This window comes from Mesoplodon mirus (genome assembly GCF_964341445.2).
Source record: "Mesoplodon mirus genome assembly, chromosome: 4".
NCBI classification, from domain to species: Eukaryota; Metazoa; Chordata; class Mammalia; order Artiodactyla; family Ziphiidae; genus Mesoplodon; species Mesoplodon mirus.
The window spans coordinates 96,106,166-96,129,671 of record NC_138979.1 but is presented as its reverse complement, the minus strand read 5'-3'; the positions used below and the strand labels follow the sequence as shown (position 1 = coordinate 96,129,671).

General features: G+C 37.2%; 1 protein-coding gene across 5 annotated transcripts in view; it reads right to left on the bottom strand.

The window, feature by feature from the left end:
* The window catches only part of ATP8B4 (ATPase phospholipid transporting 8B4 (putative)), a 257,802-nt gene that overhangs the window by 63,114 nt on the left and 171,182 nt on the right, over positions 1-23,506 (bottom strand). For all 5 annotated transcript variants that reach the window (XM_082616903.1, XM_082616904.1, XM_082616906.1 and 2 more), the window contains 4 exons: positions 22,233-22,276; positions 17,414-17,579; positions 12,480-12,668; positions 2,937-3,052 (listed from right to left, as the gene is read on the bottom strand). In XM_082616903.1, coding sequence (XP_082473029.1) covers positions 2,937-3,052; positions 12,480-12,668; positions 17,414-17,579; positions 22,233-22,276 — 515 coding nt within the window. The remainder of the gene's footprint in view (positions 1-2,936; positions 3,053-12,479; positions 12,669-17,413; positions 17,580-22,232; positions 22,277-23,506) is intronic.

Below are 23,506 nucleotides of genomic sequence, written 5' to 3'. Positions count from 1 at the left end.
CTCGGCTTTTAGGGGAGAAGAAAGGACCCTCAGAGGAGCCATAGCTCTCAAATCAAAGGTAGGAGGCTCTCTCAAGGGGCTGCAGCATGACATCTCACCAAAATCTTGTCACCTTCCTCCTAATAATACAGCCACATCTAAAATTAACTCTGTCCTACTTGTGTTTATGTTTGAAATTTTCCATAATAAAATACTTATTCAATAATAGATGAATAAATAGGTGTCAGGTGATAGAAATTTAAGGATATAAATTAAAGTTATAATAATAACTCTAAGGGAAAAGTGAGAGAAAGGCAGAAAAGTTTAATATAAATGTTCGCTTCTGGGAAGTAGTACTAGAAATGGAGGCTGACTTTTACTTTTCCTCCTAGAACTTCTGTAAATCTTTTCTTGCTATATTAAAGCCCAATTTTAATAAAACTGTTTGAAAGTTTAAAGAGACAGTCAAGTCCAGTTAGTATTTTTAAAAATCATTATTTTTCTAGAAACTATTTTCTTTGGAGTTAGTATTTAATAATAGGTCAAATTTATCAGAGGATCATACTCTTCATTTAGTGTCTCAGGAAGCCAACAATCTTAAATTATACCTCTAGTGCTTTTATCCTTCTAACATGAAAATAAATAAATAAAAATAGGAGGCTGGTAGTTGCTAAGTGTTTCACACAGCTGCAATAGCTAGAAACATATGTTGAATGCTTGGGGAAATGCTAAAAACCTCCCACTTTGCCTAGGCCTCCAGTGGTCATTTTATGGGCTTCTACACTGTAAGCGTTTTCATAGCCATTTCTGCTCCTTTGGGCATTGCCACAGAGCATGTCTTCTCTGTTGTGTTCTGGCTTATGAGACAGACACAGGTTTGCAGTCAAGCATATATTAAACCATGACACACCCTAATTAGGTAAATGGAAAGAAAAGTCAGTGCATACTGCAGTGATGTGGTTTAGCCCAGAGAGACCATGAGAAAAATTATCCAAATTTATCTCGTAGGCAGTTGGTAGCACTTTGGATATTGCAATCACATTGTACAAGCCCTCCTCCAAGACCACCACTGGGTCCCCTACTGATCTGAAAATTTAGTTACTGCCTTTTATAGATCCTTTTTATAGATCCTTTATAAGGATCTTTTATCCTCTTAATTTGCACAAACATTTCTTTGGCTTTAACTTTTTTTTTAACATCTTTATTGGAGTATAATTGCTTTACAATGGTGTGTTAGTTTCTGCTGTATAACAAAGTGAATCAGCTATATGTATACATATATCCCCATATCTCCTCCCTCTTGCGTCTCCCTTGCAACCCCACTGGGCATTACAGTGTCTTTCTCTTTGTTCTGCACAGCAGTGAATCAACTCTAAGATGACACTACAAAAGGGGACAGATGATTTAAGTTATTTAATTAGTGCATGAAACACAAGTTCAATTCTAAATGAACATTTGAACAAGGTCATTTCCTATCATTAAACAATTCAAAAATCAATAATTAAATATAAATTTAAAACCGCAGAATTTAGAAGTCAAAATGAATAAAGTGAACGAAGCGAAAGCAAGTCAAACTGATACTACCTGGAAAATAAATCTTTTGCATAGAAATATAAAAAGATCAAATTTGGCTTCCCATACTTTAGTATGAAAATCCAGGGCCTTGGTGTTTGAGCAATGGCAAAATCAAATACTTATGATTCCAATGTTGTTTCCATAAAAAAAAAAAATTTAAAAAGACCATGCTAGCCTTCTGGAACAGATTAAAAGAAAATCAAGAATGCTCTATTGGAAAGACAAAAACAATAGCTATGTTTGTAACCCACATTACCAAACCATCATTCTTTAAACTTAAAGTCAGCCAGAGTTTTTTTATTTGTTTGTTTGTTTGTTTAAAGAGTCAGGGAATGTTTTATATTAAATATAGGGCTTGGCAAAGAAAATGAATCCTCAATAGTTGTTTTTTTTTCTTTTTTTGGAAGTTTTAAAAATTTTTTAATCTTTTTTTAACATCTTTATTGGAGTATAATTGCTTTACAAAGTTGTGTTAGAAAGTTTCTGCTGTATAAAAAAGTGAATCAGTTATACGTATGCATATATCTCCATATCCCCTCCCTCTTGCATGTCCCTCCCACCCTCCCTATCCCACTCCTCAATAGCTTTTTAAAGGAGAGAAACCAAGGAGGAAATAAGAGTTTTGAGCAATTGCCCTTAAATTTCATATTGGGTTAAACAGAACCTCAAACAGATAGAGGGAGCCTTGAATCTCAGCTTTAAATCAGATAATGTTCATATTAATTCATAGACTCTTACTCTTTTGCAAAAAAAAAAAAAAAAAAAAGGTGTGCCAAAGACCATCCCTGCTCCCTTTACAAACCTTTGGGAAAGAAACTATGCATAGTCTTAGGATGTATGCATTTGGTAACTTCAACCTAGGGAACACTAGTGACTCATCATGACCTGAATAAAAGAACCCTTAGAGGAGAAAGTTGGCTACAGAGATTATTTTCCCCTCACCATATAAAGTAACCATAAGAGATTCCATTAGTACCAGACACATCGGAACCCAAGGGAAAGCAACCCTCCTGCTGTTCCTCTTCCCTAAACCAGTCCAGTCACCCATGTGAAACAGTCCCCAGCTGTAGGGAAGTTAGAGCAGGTTTCCCTTGGGGTCTTGACTCTTCTGGCTGGAGTTCAGGAGCCCACACTCAGTGGCTACTTCTCAGCTGCTGTGTGTTAATCCACCTGCGGTGAGACCGACCAGACTCTCAGCAGGGTAGGGGGTAGGTCCACGTGCCAGCTTCTAAACATTCACTGGCACAGTTTCCTGTGGAACCGTTCTTCACATGCTTTCTATTTCAGAAGTCAGATCATTTAACTGATATTTTAAAAATAAGACCTAACCACAGGAAGCAGCCAAAGGGCCACCGTGCTAACCTTATGACAGAGGCACTTACACTGAGATGGTCTGACGTCAAGGTCAGGAGGTCTTCGTTGGATGGATGAAGTCTTTCAAACAGAATAGTGTCTGCTCCTTTGGAATAAAGCTTTATCTGTCCTTCTGGGTTTCGAACTGAAAAAAAAGTTGGGAAAGTAGATTATATTCAGTGAAATCCATCAAAACTTGACTGTCCCTGGGCTCTAGCCAGGCAAGTTGGAAATGGGCATGTTTTAGCCAGTAGTAAAATATTCAGTGCTGTTGGTTAAAAGGTCATTACCCAAGTCACCTGGCTTTACTCCTGTTTTATTAACTTAGAAATATTCCATCTACAGGAAAAAGTGTTTTCATTCTGATGTGTACAACCTTGTTATTTTCCTTGACTACTATTTCTGAAGGGCTGATACATTTAAATTAAGCCTTCTGTATTGAGCAGAACTGAGAGCTTTTTTTTGCCTGTCTCCTAATGTGAAATTCAAGACTGACTGTAGGAATCAGCTATCGGTGTCATGCCAAATGATCTCCATATGGAATTCTAGCCATTCAAAGCCATGGTTTATGCATTAGTTCGCAGTCCTTGCTGACATGTTTCTTCACCCCCTTTACTCCTTGGAAAAGCCCTTTCATTCTTGGGTCACAATCCTGGATACAAGCACACTTCACAGGGGGCTTTCAAAATTAAAGTTTCTATCTTCTTCCCACTGGAAGTCTGTATTAGTAGGGCTGTGTTTTTAACCTGCCCCTCAGGTTTGGGAATGACAGTCTTGACTAGGCTCCAATCCCTCATCTCCAATCCTTGTGCCCTCCCCTGGCTGTTGCACATATTGCTGTCAGACAAATCTTTCTTTAAGCTAATCTTTCCTTAAGCCTACCTTTGCAGGCTTGGTTTTACAGCTTGGCAGACACCAGACACCTAATGATTTATTGAATGAATGAATGACATAGCAATGTATTTCTCCCCTACTATTTCTGAAGGGCTGATACAATCTAGGACAACTGCCTGTGTCACAACTTCATGGTCTGAACACTGACCCTCACAAGCTTCATCGAGTCAAAGATTATTACATCCTTTCCACTGAATTATACCTTTTCTCTAAAAATAGAATGCCTCAGAACAGATGAACATAAATATTGACTACTATTAGTTTAAGAGGATACAAAGTTTAGAGCTTGATTTAAAGGAATATAAATAACATAGTACAATAAATTACTTTTCCCTCTAATCTTTTCTTTAATTGGAGTATAGTTGACATACAACATTATGTGTTACAGGTGTACAAAATAGTGATTCACAATTTTTAAAGGATATACTCCATTTATAGTTATTATACAATATTGGCTATATTCCCTGTGCTGTACAATATATGCTTATTTTATACATAATAGTTTGTGTCTCTTAATTCCCACCCTTAAATTTCCCCTCCCCCCTTTCCTCTCCCCACTGGTAACCACTAGTTTATTCTCTATATCTGTGAGTCTGCTTCTTTTTTGTTATATTCATTAGTTTGTTGTATTTTTAAGATTCCACATATGAGTGATACCATACAGTATTTGTTTTTCTCTCTGACTTATTTCACTTAGCATAATACCTTCTAAGTGCATCCATGTGGTTGCAAATGGCAAAGTTTAATTCTTTTTTGTGGCTGAGCAGTATTCCATTGTATATACCACAAGATATATACCACATCTTCTTTATCCATTCATTTGTTGAGGGACACTTAGGTTGCTTCCTCTAATCTTTTTTTTTTAACATCTTTATTGGAGTATAATTGCTTTACAATGGTGTGTTAGTTTCTGCTTTATAACAAAGTGAGTCAGCTATACATATACATGTATCGCCATATCCCCTCCCTCTTGCATCTCCCTCCCACGCTCCCTATCCCACCCCTCTAGGTGGTCACAAAGCACCGAGCTGACCTCTCTGTGCTATGCAGCTGCTTCCCACTAGCTAGCTATTTTACATTTGGTAGTGTATATATGTCCATGCCACTCTCTCACTTCTTCCCAGCTTACCCTTCCCACTCCCAGGGTCCTCAAGTCCATAGTCCATTCTCTATGTCTGTGTCTTTATTCCTGTCCTGCCCCTAGGTTCTTCAGAGCCATTTTTTTTTTTTAGATTCCACACATATATATGTGTTAGCATATGGTATTTGTTTTTCTCTTTCTGACTTACTTCACTCTGTATGACAGACTCTAAATCCATCCACCTCACTACAAATAACTCAATTTTGGGTTTTTTTAATGGCTGAGTAATATTCCATTGTATATATGTGCCACATCTTCTTTATCCATTCATCTGTTGATGGACACTTAGGTTGCTTCCATGTCCTGGCTATTGCAAATAGAGCTTCAATGAATATTGTGGTACATGACTCTTTGAATTATGATTTTCTCACTTCCTCTAATCTTTAATGACCCTTAGTCAACACTTAATCTAATCCAATTTCCTCCTAGCTTGAATAGATGTAATGTACCCTGGAAAATTTTTTTTTATTGGAATTTGTCTAGGGCTTGTCTTCTCTTCTAAGACCCATGGTCAACTTTTATAATTTCCAGAACATTTAATCCTAGGAAAGTCTATCTCTTTCTTTTCTTATACAACAATCCAATTTAATAATTTCCCCTGTATTTTCTCCCTCCCATTACCAGAGCTATAAAGGCAAAGTGTATATATCCCACATTTGCCAGTATGACTTCTCTATGGCTGTTTATTTCTTATAGTCCAAGGTAGAATATAGGTTCTCAAACTTTTTGGTCTCAGAACCCCTTTATACTCTTAAAACTTCATGAGGACTCCATATAGGTTCTATCTATCAATATTTACCACATTAGAAATTCAAACTGAGAAATTTTATTGTATCAATAGTCTTAAGACATTAATTATATTACCAAAAGAATAATTATTATAACAATAAACCTATTATATATTTACATAAATAAAAATTCTATGAAAAATAACTATATTTTCCAAAATAAAAACACTTAGTTTGGGGAGGGGCATTGTTTCATATGGTTACAGATATCTTTATTTTATTTATTTATTTATTTTGGCCATGCCACATGGCATGTGGGATCTTAGTTCCCAGACCAGGGATTGAACCCACACCCCCTGCTTTAGAAGTGTGGAGTTTTAACCACTGGACCACCAGGGAAGTCCCTTACAGATCTCTTTAATGTCTGGCTTAATAGAAGACAGCTGGATTCTCATATCTGCTTTTGCATTCAACCTGTTGTATTATCATATGTCATGTGGCTTTTGTAAACCTCCACAATATATTCATGAGAAAAAAAATTGAAAGACAAATATTAGTATTATTATGAAAATATTTTTGTCCTTGTGCAGCCTCTGAAAAACTATCAAGTTTTCCTAGGGTTCCCCAGACCACTCATTGAGAACCACTGGTCTAGGGAAATCACAGACCGATCTTGATTTGTGCAAATCCCTCACCATCTCTTTGTCTCAGTTTCTACTTGTGAAAAGGAGATGTTTAAACAACCTAACTTCTAAGGTCTTTCTAGCTCTACAATTTTCTGATTTAATAAAGATTTTCCATATCTGCTGCCTTCCCTTAACCCAGCATTAGCCCCTTTAAATTTTGAGTTTATGTAAACCCAATTTCATGGAATCCTGTTTAATTTTACTCACTAAACATTTCCTTTAGCAGCTCAGCAAGTTTTATATCCCTTTTCATTCAAGGCTTATAGTCACTTCTGCTAGGAAATCTCTAGGCTAATAAAATCTCTGTCATTTCAGAAGTTAGCTTTTAAAAATAAATTAAAAATAACATAGCAGCTTTAAATGGTCAAGATAACATGTGGGCAGAGCCTGGACAAAGGTCATACATTTTTAGTTATAGAATCTGCTTCCATTGCCTGTCTTTTAAATACTGGTGTTCTTCAGAGATTTACCCAGGATTGACTTTTCCTCCCATCCTTCACACGCTCATTGGGCAGTCACATTCTTTTTATGGCTTCAGTTTTCATCTACAGGATGATTGCTCTCAAATGTGTATCTCCTGCCTAAATCCATTTCCAGTGCTCCCTGCCTGTACATCCAACTACCAACTGGACATCTCCTCTTAGATGTGCCCAAGCACATCAAACTCAAACTGGACATGTTATCTATCACCAGTGACTAGTTACTCCTCCTATGTCTCCAGTCCTAATAACCAGCTTCAGGACTTCCCTGGTGGTCCAGTGGTTAAGACTCCACCTTCCAATACAGGGGGTGCGAGTTTGATCCCTGGTCAGGGAGCTAAGATCCCACGTGCCTCACAGCCACAAAAAAAAGTAAAACATAAAACAGAAGTAATATTGAAACAATTTCAATAAAGACTTTAAAAATAGTCCACATTAAAAAAAAAGTCTTAAAAAAAATAATAACCAGCTTCAGCATTCACTTAGTCTCCCAAATCAGGTATCTGGCCATCATTCAAAGCTCCTCCCTTCACCACCCATACATCCAATTGAAGCCAAGAACGTCTCTCTGACACCTTCTCTCTTGCCTAGATTATCACATTAACCTAAATGGTTTTACTCCTTCCCTCCAAACTCTTCTGCAACACAGCCAGAGTCATCTTTACACCATTGCTTAGAATCCCGCAATAGCTTTCTTCTGCCCTTAGATCAAGTTTGGACTCTTTAACATGTCATAAACATGTTATAATCATCCGGGGATCATCCGGCCCCTTTTTAGCCTATTTCCTATCCTGCTTCACCATTTTCTCCTGGATGCAACCACAAAATACATTTTTCAATTTCACATTCTCCTTTAGCTTCAAGTTCCTGGAACATGGTAGGTACTTAATAAATATTTGCTTGATTGAGTTGAATTATAATTATGCAAAATTCATTGAAAGCAGCAGCTATGCCTTTGTGATACAAAGGAAAGAAGAAAGTCAGAAATGGTTCCAGGTTTATGCTGTAAGGGTAAATACAATAGCAACACTGTGAAGGGTGATGAATAATTCTACTTTGTTATATCTCAGTTGGGTGGCTGTTCATACATCCACATAGAGAAATGCCTGTCACATGTCAGTGTGATTTGTACTTTGATAATCCTTAAAAGGTTTAGAGTTAAGAAACCTTTATGTAAAGATCTTCTAAGGGCTTTACAAGGAGCTATTGTAATCTATTCTTCTTTAATAATTATCTGCCACTTGCCCCTATTAATAACTATCTTTGAATTTTATCTCTGTATTTTTATTTACATAATTAGTAGTATTAATCCTTCCAAAACTACATACTGAGATTTACATGCTTATCAATATAGTATATTCTATACCTTCTGACAAAATTCTTTATAGAAATCTATTTTTATTTAGATACCTCTGGATTAAATCAGGGCTGTTGCCCCAGAATGAAAGTACCACTGGTACTTAAACTACACATTCATGATTCAATGAATGACTGTCAAAAAAAGAAAACCTCGAAGAAGGAGGAGAAGACCTAAGAAGGGGAGGAGGAGAAAGAGCAGCAGCAGCAGCAACAAATGTCTGAGCCTTCAGGTTGGGGTGTTGCCCAACCAAGCCCCGTGACAATCATGAGGCTAACATTGTTTTTCAACCTTGTTATCAAACAGAGACTTGTCTACTCTCGTGGAGTCTCTCTTTCAAATTCCTCCTGATTAAAAAACAAACCGAAATGAAATAAAGCCCGAAGCCTCCATGCATTCTGTGGTGGAACATTACCTTTCTTCATATGGGATCCATTAAGGCAAACATCCGATATTTGTGGTTAGGCTGTGATTTCCCCATAGCCTGTAATGGTGACCAACACTGGGGAAAAGCTGAAAGTTTCCCTGTGTAGCAATCTTAGGTTTTGTCAACACCCTCAGAGCAAAGAGAAACCAGTTCTGGGCCAACCCAACATCAATAACACTTCCCCTGAAGCTGTAAATAGAAGATAGTTCCGGCTGATACAACATTAAGCCAACACCCAGAGCAGCATATGTGCTCATCATTAACACTGATAGTGACTGCCTACAGCCTGTTGTCAAAAAAATAAATAAATAAACATCCTCAGATGATGTTTGGTTCCTGCTGAGAGCAATCTCCCAGAGTTAGTTTCTAGCAGCTAGAGACCAAAAGCCCTGCTATTACATATACACACATGTTTTTCAGAGTAAAAATTGATTTAATATGATGATCAGGATATTCATAAGTTACAAGGTGTTGGGTTAAATGTTATTTAATGAACATTCATAGAGAACCCACTGTGTGCTAAGCTCTGTGCTTGGCCCTGAGTAATTTATGAAGACTATGGCACAGCTCCTGCCTTCAGGCAGCACCACTCTAATAACTGAGAAAATCGTGAGCATCCCGGGATTGGCATCACACTGGTGCTATGAACAAGGTGCTCTGGGGAACAAAGGAGAATGAGGTTATTCGGAGGGTAGGAAAAGAATTGAGAGAACAGGTGATACCTGAATCAGACATTACCAGATGAGTATGAGTTTTCCAAGAAGAGAAGAGAAAAGGAAAGGTCTAGGCGGAGGAAACAGTACATGCAAACGGTGTGAAAGTGCACAATGCATGCCAGGAATGGTGAGGCCTAGTGAGGCTGGAGCACATAGTTTCAGGAAGTGGAAGAAAAGCAGCTTGAGGTCAGATTGCAAACAATCTTGAATGTCGTGCTAAGGACATCCTTTAAGTTCTAGGAAACCAGCAAGATTTTTTAAGCTGGTGATGGCAAAATCAGGCCAATGTTTTAAAAAGAATACCCTGATGTCAGCATAGAGGATTCTTTTAAGGGGAAACAGGTTTAAAGATATTGCAATAATATAAGCAAGCAGTGATGACAGGCTTAACTAAAGGAGTGGCACTGGGAATTAGGAGAAAAGCACAGTAGGCTTTTATGATAAAAATGGGTTTTTGAGGCTATTTTTAGAAAGATTACTCTGTTGCCTTGAGGAGGAGAGACTTAGAAACAGGATGACTACTGAGGATCCTATAGACAAGGCAAGAGATGATGAAGCCTGAATGAAGAGAGTAGCAGAGTATCTCGGGGGAAAATAATGAGTAGTATTTGAGGATCTCCTAGTCCAGGGCAATGGTCCCCAGACTGGTTCTCCGCCCAGCAGCATCTGCATCAGCAATACCTGGGAGCCTGTTAGACATGCAAACTTTTAGGCCTCACCCCAGGCCTACTGAATCAGAAACGCTAGGGCCTAGGCCCAGCAATTTGCATTTTAACAAGCCCTCCTGGTGGTTCTGATGGGAACTGAAGTTTCAGAATCACTAGCCTAGGGGCACAAAGGAGATGGAAGTATCAAAAGCAAGTGAGCTACAATAGGGATTAAGAGGCTAGATGCTGGAGAACGATGTTCAAATATTTGAAACCTGGGTTCAGATATTTCCTCTGCATCTTACTGGACTTGTAACAAGTTGTGTGACAATCTCGGGCAGGATACTTAAAATCTTTGAGCCTTAATTGCCTCATCTCCTGATTGGGGGTAATACACTATCAACAAGAATTTAATAAAATAATTCATTGTAAAGTGTTCAGTGCACTCACACAGGCATATAGCAAAGGTAGTTAACAATTTTAATAAGAACTACATAAAGAGCAATAGTTGTGAGAAAGAAAGTTCTATATTAGACATACAAAATTTGAGGTAACTGTAGTACAACCCAGTGGCAGAATCCAGGAGAAGGCTGAAAGAGTGTGTGGGGACCTCAGAGAGAGATTGAAACTGAAGAACAATATGGGAAGGACACAGAATATAAGCAATAGCTACCACCATGTGAGTGGTCAAGATTATCCAAGGAGAGCACAGGAAGTGAGAAGAGAAAAGGACACCAACACTGAAGGTGGGACAAAGAATAGTCAGCTTGAAAGGAAAAAGGAGCTTGAGAACAAAAACACAGGTCAAGAGGAGAACCAGGAGCCAGTGAGTTCACAGAGGCCAAAAGAGGAGTGTCAAGAGAAGAAGGTCAACAGTCCCGAATATCACTAAGTTTAAAAAGATAGAGAGATGATAGTAGAAGATAGATATTAGATAGATAGAAAGAAAAAAAGGAAGGGAGAGAGAGAGAGAGAGAGAGAGAAGAAAGAAAGAGAGAAAGAAAGAAAGAAAGAAAAAGAAAGGAAGGAAGGAAGGGAGAGAGGGAGGGAGAGAAAGAAAGAAAGAGAGAAAGAAAGAGAGAAAGAAAGAAAGAGAGAGAGAAAGAAAGAAAGAGAGAGAGAAAGAAAGAGAGAGAGAGAAAGAAAGAAAGAAGGAAAGAAAGGAAGAAAGAAAGAAAGGAAGGAAGGAAGAAAAAGAAAAGGGAGAGAGAGGAAAAAGGAGAGAGAGAGAGAAAGAAAAAGGAAAGAAAGAAAAAGAAAGAGAGAAAGAAGGAAAGAGAGAGGGAGGGCTATTGCATTGGGCAGTTATGAGGTGATTGCAAACTTCTGAGAAGGTATTTCTTTTTGAACAGTGGAAGCAGAAGACTGACCCTAATAGGCTGAAAAGAGAAATCAAGGTAAGGATCAAAAACTGACCTTGAAAAATTAAGTTGTGATGGAAAGAAGAAAAATGGGGTGGCAAAATCAGTGGAGGTCAGAACATGAACAATATCTTTAAGGAAAAAGGATGATGACAGAGTTGCAGGCTGAAGGAAGGAGCCAGTGACGAAGAATAAGGAGCAAGCAGGGAAGGAAAAGGGATGGGAAGAGGTAGAATCTTTAGCATTGAAAAGGAGCAAGAGGAATTTTTCTCTGAATCAGGAAAAAGACTGAGTAAAGTTATAGCTTGGGGATGAAGGAGGAAGATGGGGAAATGGGTAAGGTGATAGTGTGCATCTCTGAGGGCCTCTTTTTTTTTAAAGAAATAGCAGATGAATTTAGCTTCCAAGAGTAAAGGAGATTCATGGCAAGGTTGAGGACTTGAGGAAAGGGCAAAGATTTAGAACACCTGTTATAAGGACTGGAAAAAGGAGGAAAATAAAAATGAGAGGGACGTTGATGCAGCACTGAGGGTTAGCACTGACTTAGGAAAGCATGGATTCATTGTGGTGCTAAATTCAATAATGGGTGATCATCTCCAGCAATGCAAGTGAACAGAGTAAATGGAAAATAATGAGAAGACTGATGATGATTTTCACAAAACAACAATATCAACAATAACTGGCATGTGCCAAGTAATTCAGGAACTCATCCTGAGCCACTGCTGTGTAGTGAATGACCTTCCTTCATAGTCAGACCTCCTAGGTTTAAATCCTAGCTATTCTATCTCAAGCTATGTGACCTTGGGAAAGTTACTCAACCTCTCTGTTTCAGTTCTGTTATCTTTAAAATGGGCATAAAAATAATAGTACCTACTTTGTAGGGTTGTTGTGACACTTAAATCAGTTCATTCATGTATAGCACTTAGACCAGTACTGGACACACAATAAGCACTTGTTACATGTTAGTTATACTCACCACTACTGAGTTGAGGCTAAGTTGAGGATAACAGAAGTTCAAAGGTTAATAAATATCACAACTCTCAGCACATAACCAAGAGTAAAATCATCCTTGAGAAGTTTCCATATAACCATAGTACTATCAAAAGATCAAAAATACTCTCAGCCATGAACCGTACCTATGACAGACATCCTTTTTCTGAAATTGTTGAAATCCAAAAAGGCAAGCAATTGATAAGTAACTAGTGTTCCCAATTCTTCTATTGTTATTGTCTCTGGGGTCCGAGACTTAAAAATGAACCCCAAATTTTTTGCAGCAGTCACTAGAGCCCCTTCATCAGGTGATTGAACTTGGTAAATCAGCTCTCCTAAAAGGAAAAGAAACAGGTGGATTAAATAACAACAAGAAAAGGAAAAGAAACAAAGGTATTAATACTGAGAATAATAACATTCATAGAACACCAATGCCAATTCCAACTCATTCTATAACACCCAACCCAAGTGTCAGCTCTAGAAATCAGACCTTTTCCACTCACCAACCAGGTGACCAGGTGCCTGTGCTGTGGATCCACAGGACACCATGTATACCACCACTGGAACCCTTGTCGTCTTACAGGAAAAGGCTCATTCCTGAGCCTGCCTCCCTACTCTGCTGAAAGTTTCTTAGGGCAGAGACCACACCTTTGTATTTTCAGTGACTAGAAATGTGCCATGAAAGTTTCACAAACTAAAACACTTTATATATATTAATGCACATAATCCTCATGGCAATGAGGTAGGGATTATTAAAATTATTATAGGCATACCTCAGAGATATTGCACATTTGGTTCCAGACCACTGCAATAAAGCAAATATCACAATAAAGCGAGTGACATGAATTTTTTTGGTTCCTCAGTGCATATAAAAGTTACATTAACATTATACAGTAGTCTATTATATGTGCCATAGCATTATATATAAGAATGTACATACTGAATTAAAAAGTACTTTATTGTGAGAAAATGTTAATCATCATCTGAGCCTTCAGTGAGTCATAATCTTTTTGCAATAGTAACATCAAAGATCACTGATCACCATGATCACCATGACAAATATAATAATAATGAAAAAGTTTAAAATATTGTAAGAATTACCAAAATGTGACATAGTGACACAAAGTGAGCAAATGCTGTTGGAAAAATGGTGCCAACAGACTTGCTCGATGCAGGGTTGCCACAAACCTTCAATTTGTAGAGAACACAGTATATGTGAAGGCAATAAAATGAGGTATGCCTGTACTCCCATTTTACACTGGTGAAAACTATGACTGAAAATATTATGTGATTTTTGCAAGATCACACAGCCAGAGTGACAGAGCAGACATTCCAATTTCCTCTTCAGTCTGCTACTAATGACCATTTTATGAGAACGCATACAAGAAATCCCTTGAAATGTAAGGAATCAAACCAGGATGTTAATGATTGGTATCTGGTATTGTGTATGTGTTGGAGTGAGGGTAAGAGGGGAGAAGAGAGGAAAAGATTGAAATGGGGGGGGAAAAACATAAAAGTATACTTTAAAACCATCATGAATAAAGTAAGCCTTTCTATATAAAATTGTACTACCTTTGTATGTAAAAATAAATTAGAAAAAGTAGGCAGAGCTAGATCCATATTTACTGATTTATCGTAATGTCCAAGATAAATTGTTCAGAAAACTAGTTGCATATTAATCTATATATTATGATTCCTTCTTGTTAAAAACAAACCACTTACACATCTACATATATTCATATATATACGAGCAAATAGAAAGTGTGAAAGTATGCACACCAAATGTTAACATTGGTTACCCCTGTAGAGGTGGAATCAAAATTCAGGGAAGAAATTATTAGCTCTGCCTTTATAAATCTTTGTATTGTATGTTTTCACCTGCTACAACAGGCATAAATTAATTTTTGAAATTTCAAAAAATTAAAGCAATTTCTTTTCTTTTTTTTTTTTTTTGCGGTATGCGGGTCTCCCGCTGCTGCGGCCTCTCCCACCGCGGAGCACAGGCTCCGGACACGCAGGCCCAGCGGCCATGGCCCACGGGCCCAGCCGCTCCGTGGCACGCGGGATCCTCCCGGACCGGGACACGAACCCGTGTCCCCTGCATCGGCAGGCGGACTCCCAATCACTCCGCCACCAGGGAAGCCCAAAGCAATTTCTTGATCTACCCATGAAATGATATGATAACTCCCACTTCTGGCAACACTGTGGAGTAGGTGCCAGGATCAACCTCCTCTGTTGCAAAGAGCTACATATTCCATAAAGACAAAACATTTAAATATTTTTGAATGCACCCAGGACTGGCTAGAAAGCAGTCATTGTTCAGGTCAAAGACTGAAAAAAAAAATATGGAATAAATGAAGGGCATTTTCTAAACCAAGAGAACTTGCTCATTGGTTTCCAGTCTCTCAAGGCTTTGGTTAGAAAAGACACAGGCCAGGGAAAGAAGTTTAATGGGAGACGATCTCTTAAAACTGAGCCCCCAGAAAGGATACTCTCTCAGTATAAAGGTAAACTGAAAATCAGTGCTCCCTTTAGGAGTCATGTACCACAATGTTCATTGCAGCTCTATTTACAACAGCCAGGACATGGAAGCAACCTAAGTGTCCATCGACAGAGGAATGGATAAAGAAGATGTGGCACATATATACAATGGAATATTACTCATCCATAAAAAGAAACGAAATTGAGTTATTTGTAGTGAGGTGGAAGGACCTAGAGTCTGTCATACAGAGTGAAGTAAGTCAGAAAGAGAAAAACAAATACCGTACGCTAACACACATATATGGAACCTAAAAAAAAAAAAAATGGCTCTGAAGAACCTAGGGGCAGGACAGGAATAAAGACGCAGATGTAGAGAATGGACTTGAGGACATGAGGAGGGGGAAGGGTAAGCTGCGATGAAGTAAGAGAGTAGCATTGACATATATACACTACCAAATGTAAAATAGCTAGCTAGTGGGAAGCAGCTGCGTAGCACAGGGAGATCAGCTCGGTGCTTTGTGACCATCTAGAGGGGTGGGATAGGAAGGGTGGGGGGGAGACGCAAGAGGGAGGGGATATGGGGATATATATACGTATATGTATAGCTGATTCACTTTGTTATAAAGCAGAAACTAACACACTGTTGTAAAGCAATTATACTCCAATAAAGATGTTTAAAGAAAAAAAGAATGAATATTGTCAGTAAAATAGAAATCTGAGAAACGTCTGAAAGATAAAAAGTAGATTTGATAAATGAAGAAATAAGAAAGGAGAAAAACACAGCTCAAAGCATTTGAAAAAGAAAATCAATACAGAGGTCAGAGCAACCCCCAAAGAGTCTCCAAATCAGAGTCAACAAATGAGAAAAGCAGAAGTGGTCATGGAAGCACCATGAATAAAATTATTTGAAGAATTCCATTCAGCTCTCCCAGACCATTTGGGCTCTTCCTCCTGCCAGCTTACTCCGAACAGCAGGCTGCAGTGACATTTGCCCCAGGATGAAACCTTGAAAATGTTCTTCTACACAAAGTACACAATCCACCTAAGGAAACTTTTAAGATTTGAATGCTGGGGCTGTAGACCAAAGCTGAAAACAGCCAGAAGTAGCTTTAGAATTCCACAAGGATAAGAGAAATAAATTAATGACAGAAAGGAACTCCATGACTCTGATATTTTCTTCCAGCCCAGACCTTAAGTATAACTTTGTCTCACATTAGGGTTCTGGCACAGACTCCTAGCACTAGATCTGAAAAAGTAATATAGCTAAACCGAGGTATCATATGAATTCCAGGAGAGGGGAACCCCATACCCAGAGGACGATCTATGTATTGTGCCTTTCCCCCACAATCTTGGGAGACAGGCCACTGTAATCAGAACCTACATTCACCAAGAGGCAAACAGGGATTCTCAAACACAAGTAGGAACAGGCAACCACAAACCATCAAACGTTTGAGAACAACATGAAAGTTAGACACAGAACTCAAAAAACAACATTCCGTAAAATGAAACATAATAGAGGAAACAAAAGAAGATTTCAAATTAAGAATAATTAATATCCTCAAAGAGATCTAAGAAAATATCATGATGTTGAAATAAAAAGATAGTTATTAAAATAAAATAGAGCTTTAAAAATGAAATAAACTCAAAGTCAGAGATAAAAGAAATTTATTTGAAGGCATTGTGCTATCCTCAGATACATTAGTATTATAAATATTAGTTTAAGTTATAAATATAATTATGTGAATCCTCACAGCAATTAAAATCAGAGGAATGAGTTAGTCCAGCATCATCAAGGACAAAACTATGGCTTGAATGTAGTCCCAACAAAGAAAAAAAGAAGAAAAAAAAATATATAGAGAAAGAAAACATATATTCAAATGTACATATGCATATACACACATACATATATATATCACACATATACATATATACAGTCTGCAGACTATATATATTTCACTTTTGAGTTGAAATTACTTGAGTGGTAATTTTCACCCAACAGGTGATAGTAGAAAGAAATAAAACTTGTAAATGGAGTAGACTGGGCCCAAATGGAGCGAGAAGCCAATTCACCGTCCACTGTCTACCTGCCTCATTGCTTCAATATTAAAGCGGCCCAGGTGATTTTGTTCTCTTCTGTGAACTCTGAGCTCTGAACAACCATCCTGGTAGTGTGGAACTTGCTCATAATGGGGACTAAACACAAGTATTCTATCAGTGTAAATCTGTCCCATTACTGGGAAAATTCATTCTAAGCATATACCTGATGGCTATCCGCATCTATTAGATATGCATGTTAATAGCGAAAGCTAAGTGGCTCAAGAGTGTTTCTCTGATTGTCCTGCCTACCAGGAAGCTCACAGTCAAATATGGTGTTCAATCATAAAAAATATTTCATCCCCTTTAACTGGCATATCTAGGCCCTCATCTTTTTGTTGTTCCTATTTCTTTTCTTTTTCTTTTCCTTTAAGTGATAGGTAAACCCCTCCTGCAATGCTATATTCTGAATTAGAAAATCCTTCCAATTCCAAACATTTTTAATAAAAATATCAATACTGATTTAAAAAACAAGGCTCACTACTCAGACACACTTTGCACTTACCTGCACTATTTTCCTCTGACATTACGGTGTGGCAGAGTGCAAGTAACCTAAGGAATTCATGCACTTTGGGATCACCCATTTTAATGGATTCCATCAGATGGTGGTCAAAAAATTGAAATGTTCTGCCTGCTTGGGGGTTGACTGAGAAACCCACAGCCTCTTTTTTCTGTAGGAGAACAACAACAACAACGAAACTGTAGACTTCATTCCAACAACAATCTTTTAAAATTCAAAAACACTTCCTCTAAGTATTTTTAGTGCTTGTATGATTTTTCAGCCTCAAAAGCCTGGCACTAAAATGGCTTTCTGTTTCCTCATTACCGTTAAATATTATCTTCTCATTTCAGAGCTATGTAAACCTTCATCACCAGAGCAGTAAACCTTCCAAAAGCATATGGGAAAGAAAAATATCCAATGGATGTACAGATTCTCAAATGTTTACTTCAACTCCAAAATACAAAGAAGCCCTGAAAACTGAAAGTTTTTTCAAAACGTACTTGATGGCAAAACCTGACCTGACTTGAACTCATTTTGGCAGCAATATCTGACCTGGAATGGTATGTGCCTAATTATAGACTTTTAAAAGTCTACTTAGTGTGAATTAATATTTTCTGTTATAAAAATATTAATGTGTTTGATTACAGAGTACTTTCTCTGATCTCACTAGAGTTACTGCATAATATAATGACAGAATTAAAATCAGGATCTTGAGATATTTGTACTCACGTGTTCATTGCAGCATTATTCACAATAGCCAAGAGGTAGAAACAACATAAATGTCCATCAACAGATAAATAAAGAATATGTGGTTATATATATACAACGGAATATTATTCAGCCATTAAAAAAAGAAATCCTGTCTTTATGCTATGACATGAATGAACCTCGAGGGCATTATGCTAAGTGAAATAAACCACTCACAAAAGAACAAATATTGCATGATTCCATTTATATGAGGTATCTAAAGCAGTAGAATTCACAGAAACTGAGTGTAGAATGGTAGTTTCCAGGGACTAGAAGAATGGGGAAGTGGGGCATTGCAGTTCAATGAGAATTACAGAGTTTCAGACATGCAAGGTGAAAAAATTCTGGGACCTGCAGTACAGCATTGTGCTCATTGTTAATAATAGTTTACTGTCCACTTAAAAATTTGTTGACTGAAAAAAAAAACAAGATGAAAGAAATAGGGTTCAATAAAGAACAGAAGAAAATAGTAGATAATCCAATACTAAATAAGATCTCTGTTAATTCACTGACTTCTGAAAAGCACAAAACGTACTTCTAACTTTTAAAAGTTTATTATTCAAAGCACTAGACCTGTGATCATGTCTTTGCAAGGGCAGTTAATGGGAAAATACTTTTAATATACACTCTGTCTTGGAGATCACAGAATAATATTTTAAATATAATACTTATATATCCAAGTATATGAGAAGACATACCAGTATAGAAGATATTCCATTAGTTGTGTTTATCTCAGAATCATAGAGACTTATTTAATCACAGATTGTTTTGTTCATGTAATAAAGTTTGAAAACAACCACACATAAGGGGGAAAAAATGATCAACTCACTAGTAAGTAGTAAAATACACACTGGCTTTAGACTTCCCTAAACCCCGCCCAGGGAAGAAACTATGACTTAAAGAGATTACAGCCTGTCAAACTGTCATTCAAATATAAAGTCAACAGATAGTTCTGAACAGATATTTTTCATGAACCCGTCTTGAAACTAGAGGATACTTCAGCCAAATAAGAGATAACTGGAAAAACAGTGGGAAAGGGAGCAGTTAGTGGTAAGCACCAAATCTCTCTAAGTGAAGAACTAAATATAAAAGAAATAGATTAGGATGGCAAAACAAAATGTATATATTATATACACTGACTATGTAGAAAAGACTGATAAAAATTAGAAGATCCTGATTTCCTCATTTTAGTATCTGAAGGTCAGAAGATATCATTTAAAAACTCAAACCAACTAAGAGAAATCTATGTATATTTAAGATTAAGAAGCATCATTAATACAAGTAGTAGGAAAATATGAGGGAAAGAAGGACAAATATAATAATTTTACCATTTTTCATATTAGGAAATTGATAGACACTGCTTATGAAAAAAGAATTGAGTATTGTATAAACTCTTGAAAGTATACAGTAGAGAAACAATAAAATACTTTCCTAAATATTACAAGAGAAGCACACACACAGAGCAGAGTCCATACAGAGAATTATTAAAAATTATAAAGACACAAAGTGTAACCTAAAATATTTAACAGAGCCAATGTAGATGGCCCAAACTCACTTATTAAAAAATTGGATGCAAAGCAAAATCCAACCCTCTGCTATACATGAGGCACAGCTAAAACAAAGTTATTTAGGAATATTGAAAATAAGAGGTGGGCAAATGCAAATCAAAAGAAACCAGGAGACATGAGCTTGATATTAAATAAGGTTGAATCCAGGCCAAGGAGAATTAAATGAGTCAAAGAAGAGCACATTCATAATAAAAATATAACCACTGTGAACATCAATGCACCTCAAGATAGCATCAATACTCATAAAATGAAGACTTCAGGCTATATAGGAGCTAGAGAGAGAGAGAAATTATCAGAACACTTTAGTTAACCTCTTTAATCCAAACAGATAATATAGATAAAAGATAAATAATGAAACAGAAGACCTAAATAATATAATTAATAAGGTAGAACTAAAATGACATACAGCTAATTTTATACCTTGAAAACAGAATATACATAAGCTTTCTTTTTAAGGACCCTGGAACACAGACAACAATTGATCATATTATGCCACAAAGAAAACCCAAATAAATTCCAAAAAAGTAGAAATAATACAAATCTATTCTTCTTGTTTCATTTTGTTTTGTTTGTTTGTTTGTTTTGTGGTACGCGGGCCTCTCACTGCTGTGACCTCTCCCGTTGCGGAGCACAGGCTCCGGATGCACAGGCTCAGCGGCCATGGCTCACGGGCCCAGCCGCTCCGCAGCATGTGGGATCTTCCCGGACCAGGACACGAACCCGTGTCCCCTGCATCGGTAGGCGGACTCCCAACCACTGCGCCACCAGGGAAGCCCCTGTTTTTATAGTTAATAATACTTTATTTTATATTTAAAAGTTGCTAAGGGAATAGAATTTCAAAACTCTCATCACAAGAAAAAATAACTTGTAATTTCAGTAGTGATGGATTTTTTGTTTGTTTTTTGAATTTTATTTATTTTTTTATACAGCAGGTTCTTATTAGTTATCCATTTTATACATATTAGTGTATATACAAATCTATTCTTTTATTAAAAGTACAATAAAGGTTGGGGGGGGAGTCCCAACCGCTTCGAAATTTTAAAGTTCTTCCTTAAAAACTCATGGTTCAATGTGGATATTCAAATTGACATAACAAAAATAAAGATACTTTAATACACTACAGGCCAAAATCCATGTAATTAAAACTAAAGTAGTGTTCAGAGGGAAATTAATAACCACAAATACTTACTTGTATAAAAAAAGGAAAGAGGGACTTCCCTGGTGGTCCAGTGGTTGAGAATCCACCTTCCAATGCAGGGGACGTGGCTTCGATCCCTGGTCGGAGAACTAAGATCCCACATGTTGTGGGGCAACTAAGCCTGCACTCTGCAACTAGAGAGCCCATGCACTGCAACTACTGAGCCCGTGTGCTCTGGAGCCCGCGCGCCACAACTAGAGAGCCCACGTGCCACAACTAGAGAGAAGCCTGCGCGACACAACAAAAGATCCTGCATGCTGCAACTAAGACCCAATGCAGCCATAAATAAATATTTTTTAAAACAGGAAAGAACAAATTTTTTTTTATTTTACTGAAGTATAGTTGATTTACAATGTTGCGGTTAATTTCTGCTGCACAGCAAAGTGACTTTTTACATACTCTTGTCAAAAATCAAACACTGATAAAACATTGTGTTGGTGAAAGTAGGAGAAAGCAGGCACTCTTGTACATTGCTTGTGACAGGGTAAATTGATATAAATTCTAAAGAGGACAATTTGGCAATATTTATCAAATTATAAATGCACTTTTTTTTTTTTTTGCAGTATGCGGGCCTCTTACGGTTATGGCCTCTCCCGTTGCGGAGCACAGGCTCTGGACGCGCAGGCTCAGTGGCCATGGCTCACGGGCCTAGCTGCTCCGTGGCATGTGGGATCTTCCCGGACTGGGGCACGAACCCATGTCCCCTGCATCGGCAGGCGGACACTCAACCACAGCGCCACCAGGGAAGCCCTAAATGCACATATATTTTGATTGAGCAGTTCCATTTCTAGAAATGGAACTTGTTAGAGAATATAGGATCCATGTGATATAATGTATACACTGTTATTTTTGCTGCATTTTCTTAACAAGCACAATATTGAAAATATTCTGAATGTCCATTCCTGTCTCCTTACATAAATTAAGGAACATTGGTATAACAGACTATTATTCACCGTAAAGAGAATAAGGGAGCACTTTTTTTTCACTGATATAGAAAGATCTTGATCATTGTTGAGGAAGAAAGTTAAGAACAGTATGTATACTTCACTACCAACTATGTAAAAAATGGAGAAATATGTTTGCTTGTATGTAATAAATATCTCTAAAAGAGAAAAAAAAACAGGGAACTCTGTGGTTGGGAAACCTGGACGAGAAGGAATTTTGAACCATATGAATCTATTTTTTTAATGTTACATATTAGGTATCTCATCTGGTCATAGTGGAAATCAGGCGTCTAGGAACTCATCATTTTTAAAAAGCATATACAATTTGAAATTAAAAGTAAGAATGAATTTTATCACTTCCACACCTTTGTCATGTCTGTCTTCTGACCCAGGACATCATGTACTTCGCCTGAAAAAACAAAAATTGAGAATTAAAAATAAATGAAATTGAAACTAGATTTAGTCATTTAGTTTTAAGAAATATACTTGTTTATTAAAGCACTACTACTAGATGACATTATGAGTTCAAACCTAGACATTTTAAGGAGTGTTTTCAAACTGTCATGGTAGATACAGCGATTAACACAGAAAGATATTCACGTTTGCCCAAGATAGAACTAAAATGCAGTACACATTAAAACAAAATAAGATCGCAATCATGTTTATCTGTAAATTTTATCATTCTGTTGTTACATTATCTATGATGTTTGCAAGAGACAAATTTTGTTTTTCACTCTATACCCACTGTTGGGGAATCCAAAATGATATCCAAGACAGACCAATTCTCATCAATGCTAGAGCTTGGTGAGTACATCTTTGTCTATCTTGGTTTGGGCCAGATCCATCTTTAATATCTATAATGGCAAGGTAAAATTAGCAAGTAAACATGAAACCATGTCAGAGCCTTCTGCAGTCAGAAAACATAGCCACCTATGTGCCAAACATTTAAAAATAACTATTCGTAGTATAAAGCCGATATGTGCTTATTACAAATATATTGGAAAATATAGGCATTTTAAAAACAGGAACGAAAACCTGTAAAAAAAATTGAAACAAAACAAACAAAAAAACAGATTTTCATTCCTGTTTTATAGAGGACAGGACTGAAGAACAGAATTCAAAGTGACATGATTCAACTAAAACTAAAAAGTCAGCATAGTAGGTTTTTAAATTCAAATCTCTCTCTTTTCACTACACAATACTGTGACCTAAAAACCACTTGATAAAGAGTTACTGGTTGTTTTTCTGGGGCTCAGGTCTAAATCTAGAATACTGTGAGGCTGCTGTGTGGGAAGAGTCCCTGAGCTAGAAAGTGAACCTAGCCCAGCACCTGGAATTTAAATCCCAAACTCACCACGGTTATATGCCAGTCATTGCTCTTTAGGCTATAACTCTGATAAATGTTAAAAGCAAAATAAAACTGTCTTTGTGTAAAATGGTCCTCCCAAAGAAAGCCTCTTCACGAGGCTGGTGATGAAAGTGAAGAAAAATGGAAGAAGTCTAAGAAAATAATAGTTCTGAGAAAGAAAATAGAAGCTTTAGACAAATCAGAGTAGAATATCAAATTTTCCCAAGGCCTGGATCTATGATATAAACAAGGCCAACTGTATGGGGGGGGGGAAGTGATTCTGGAACATTC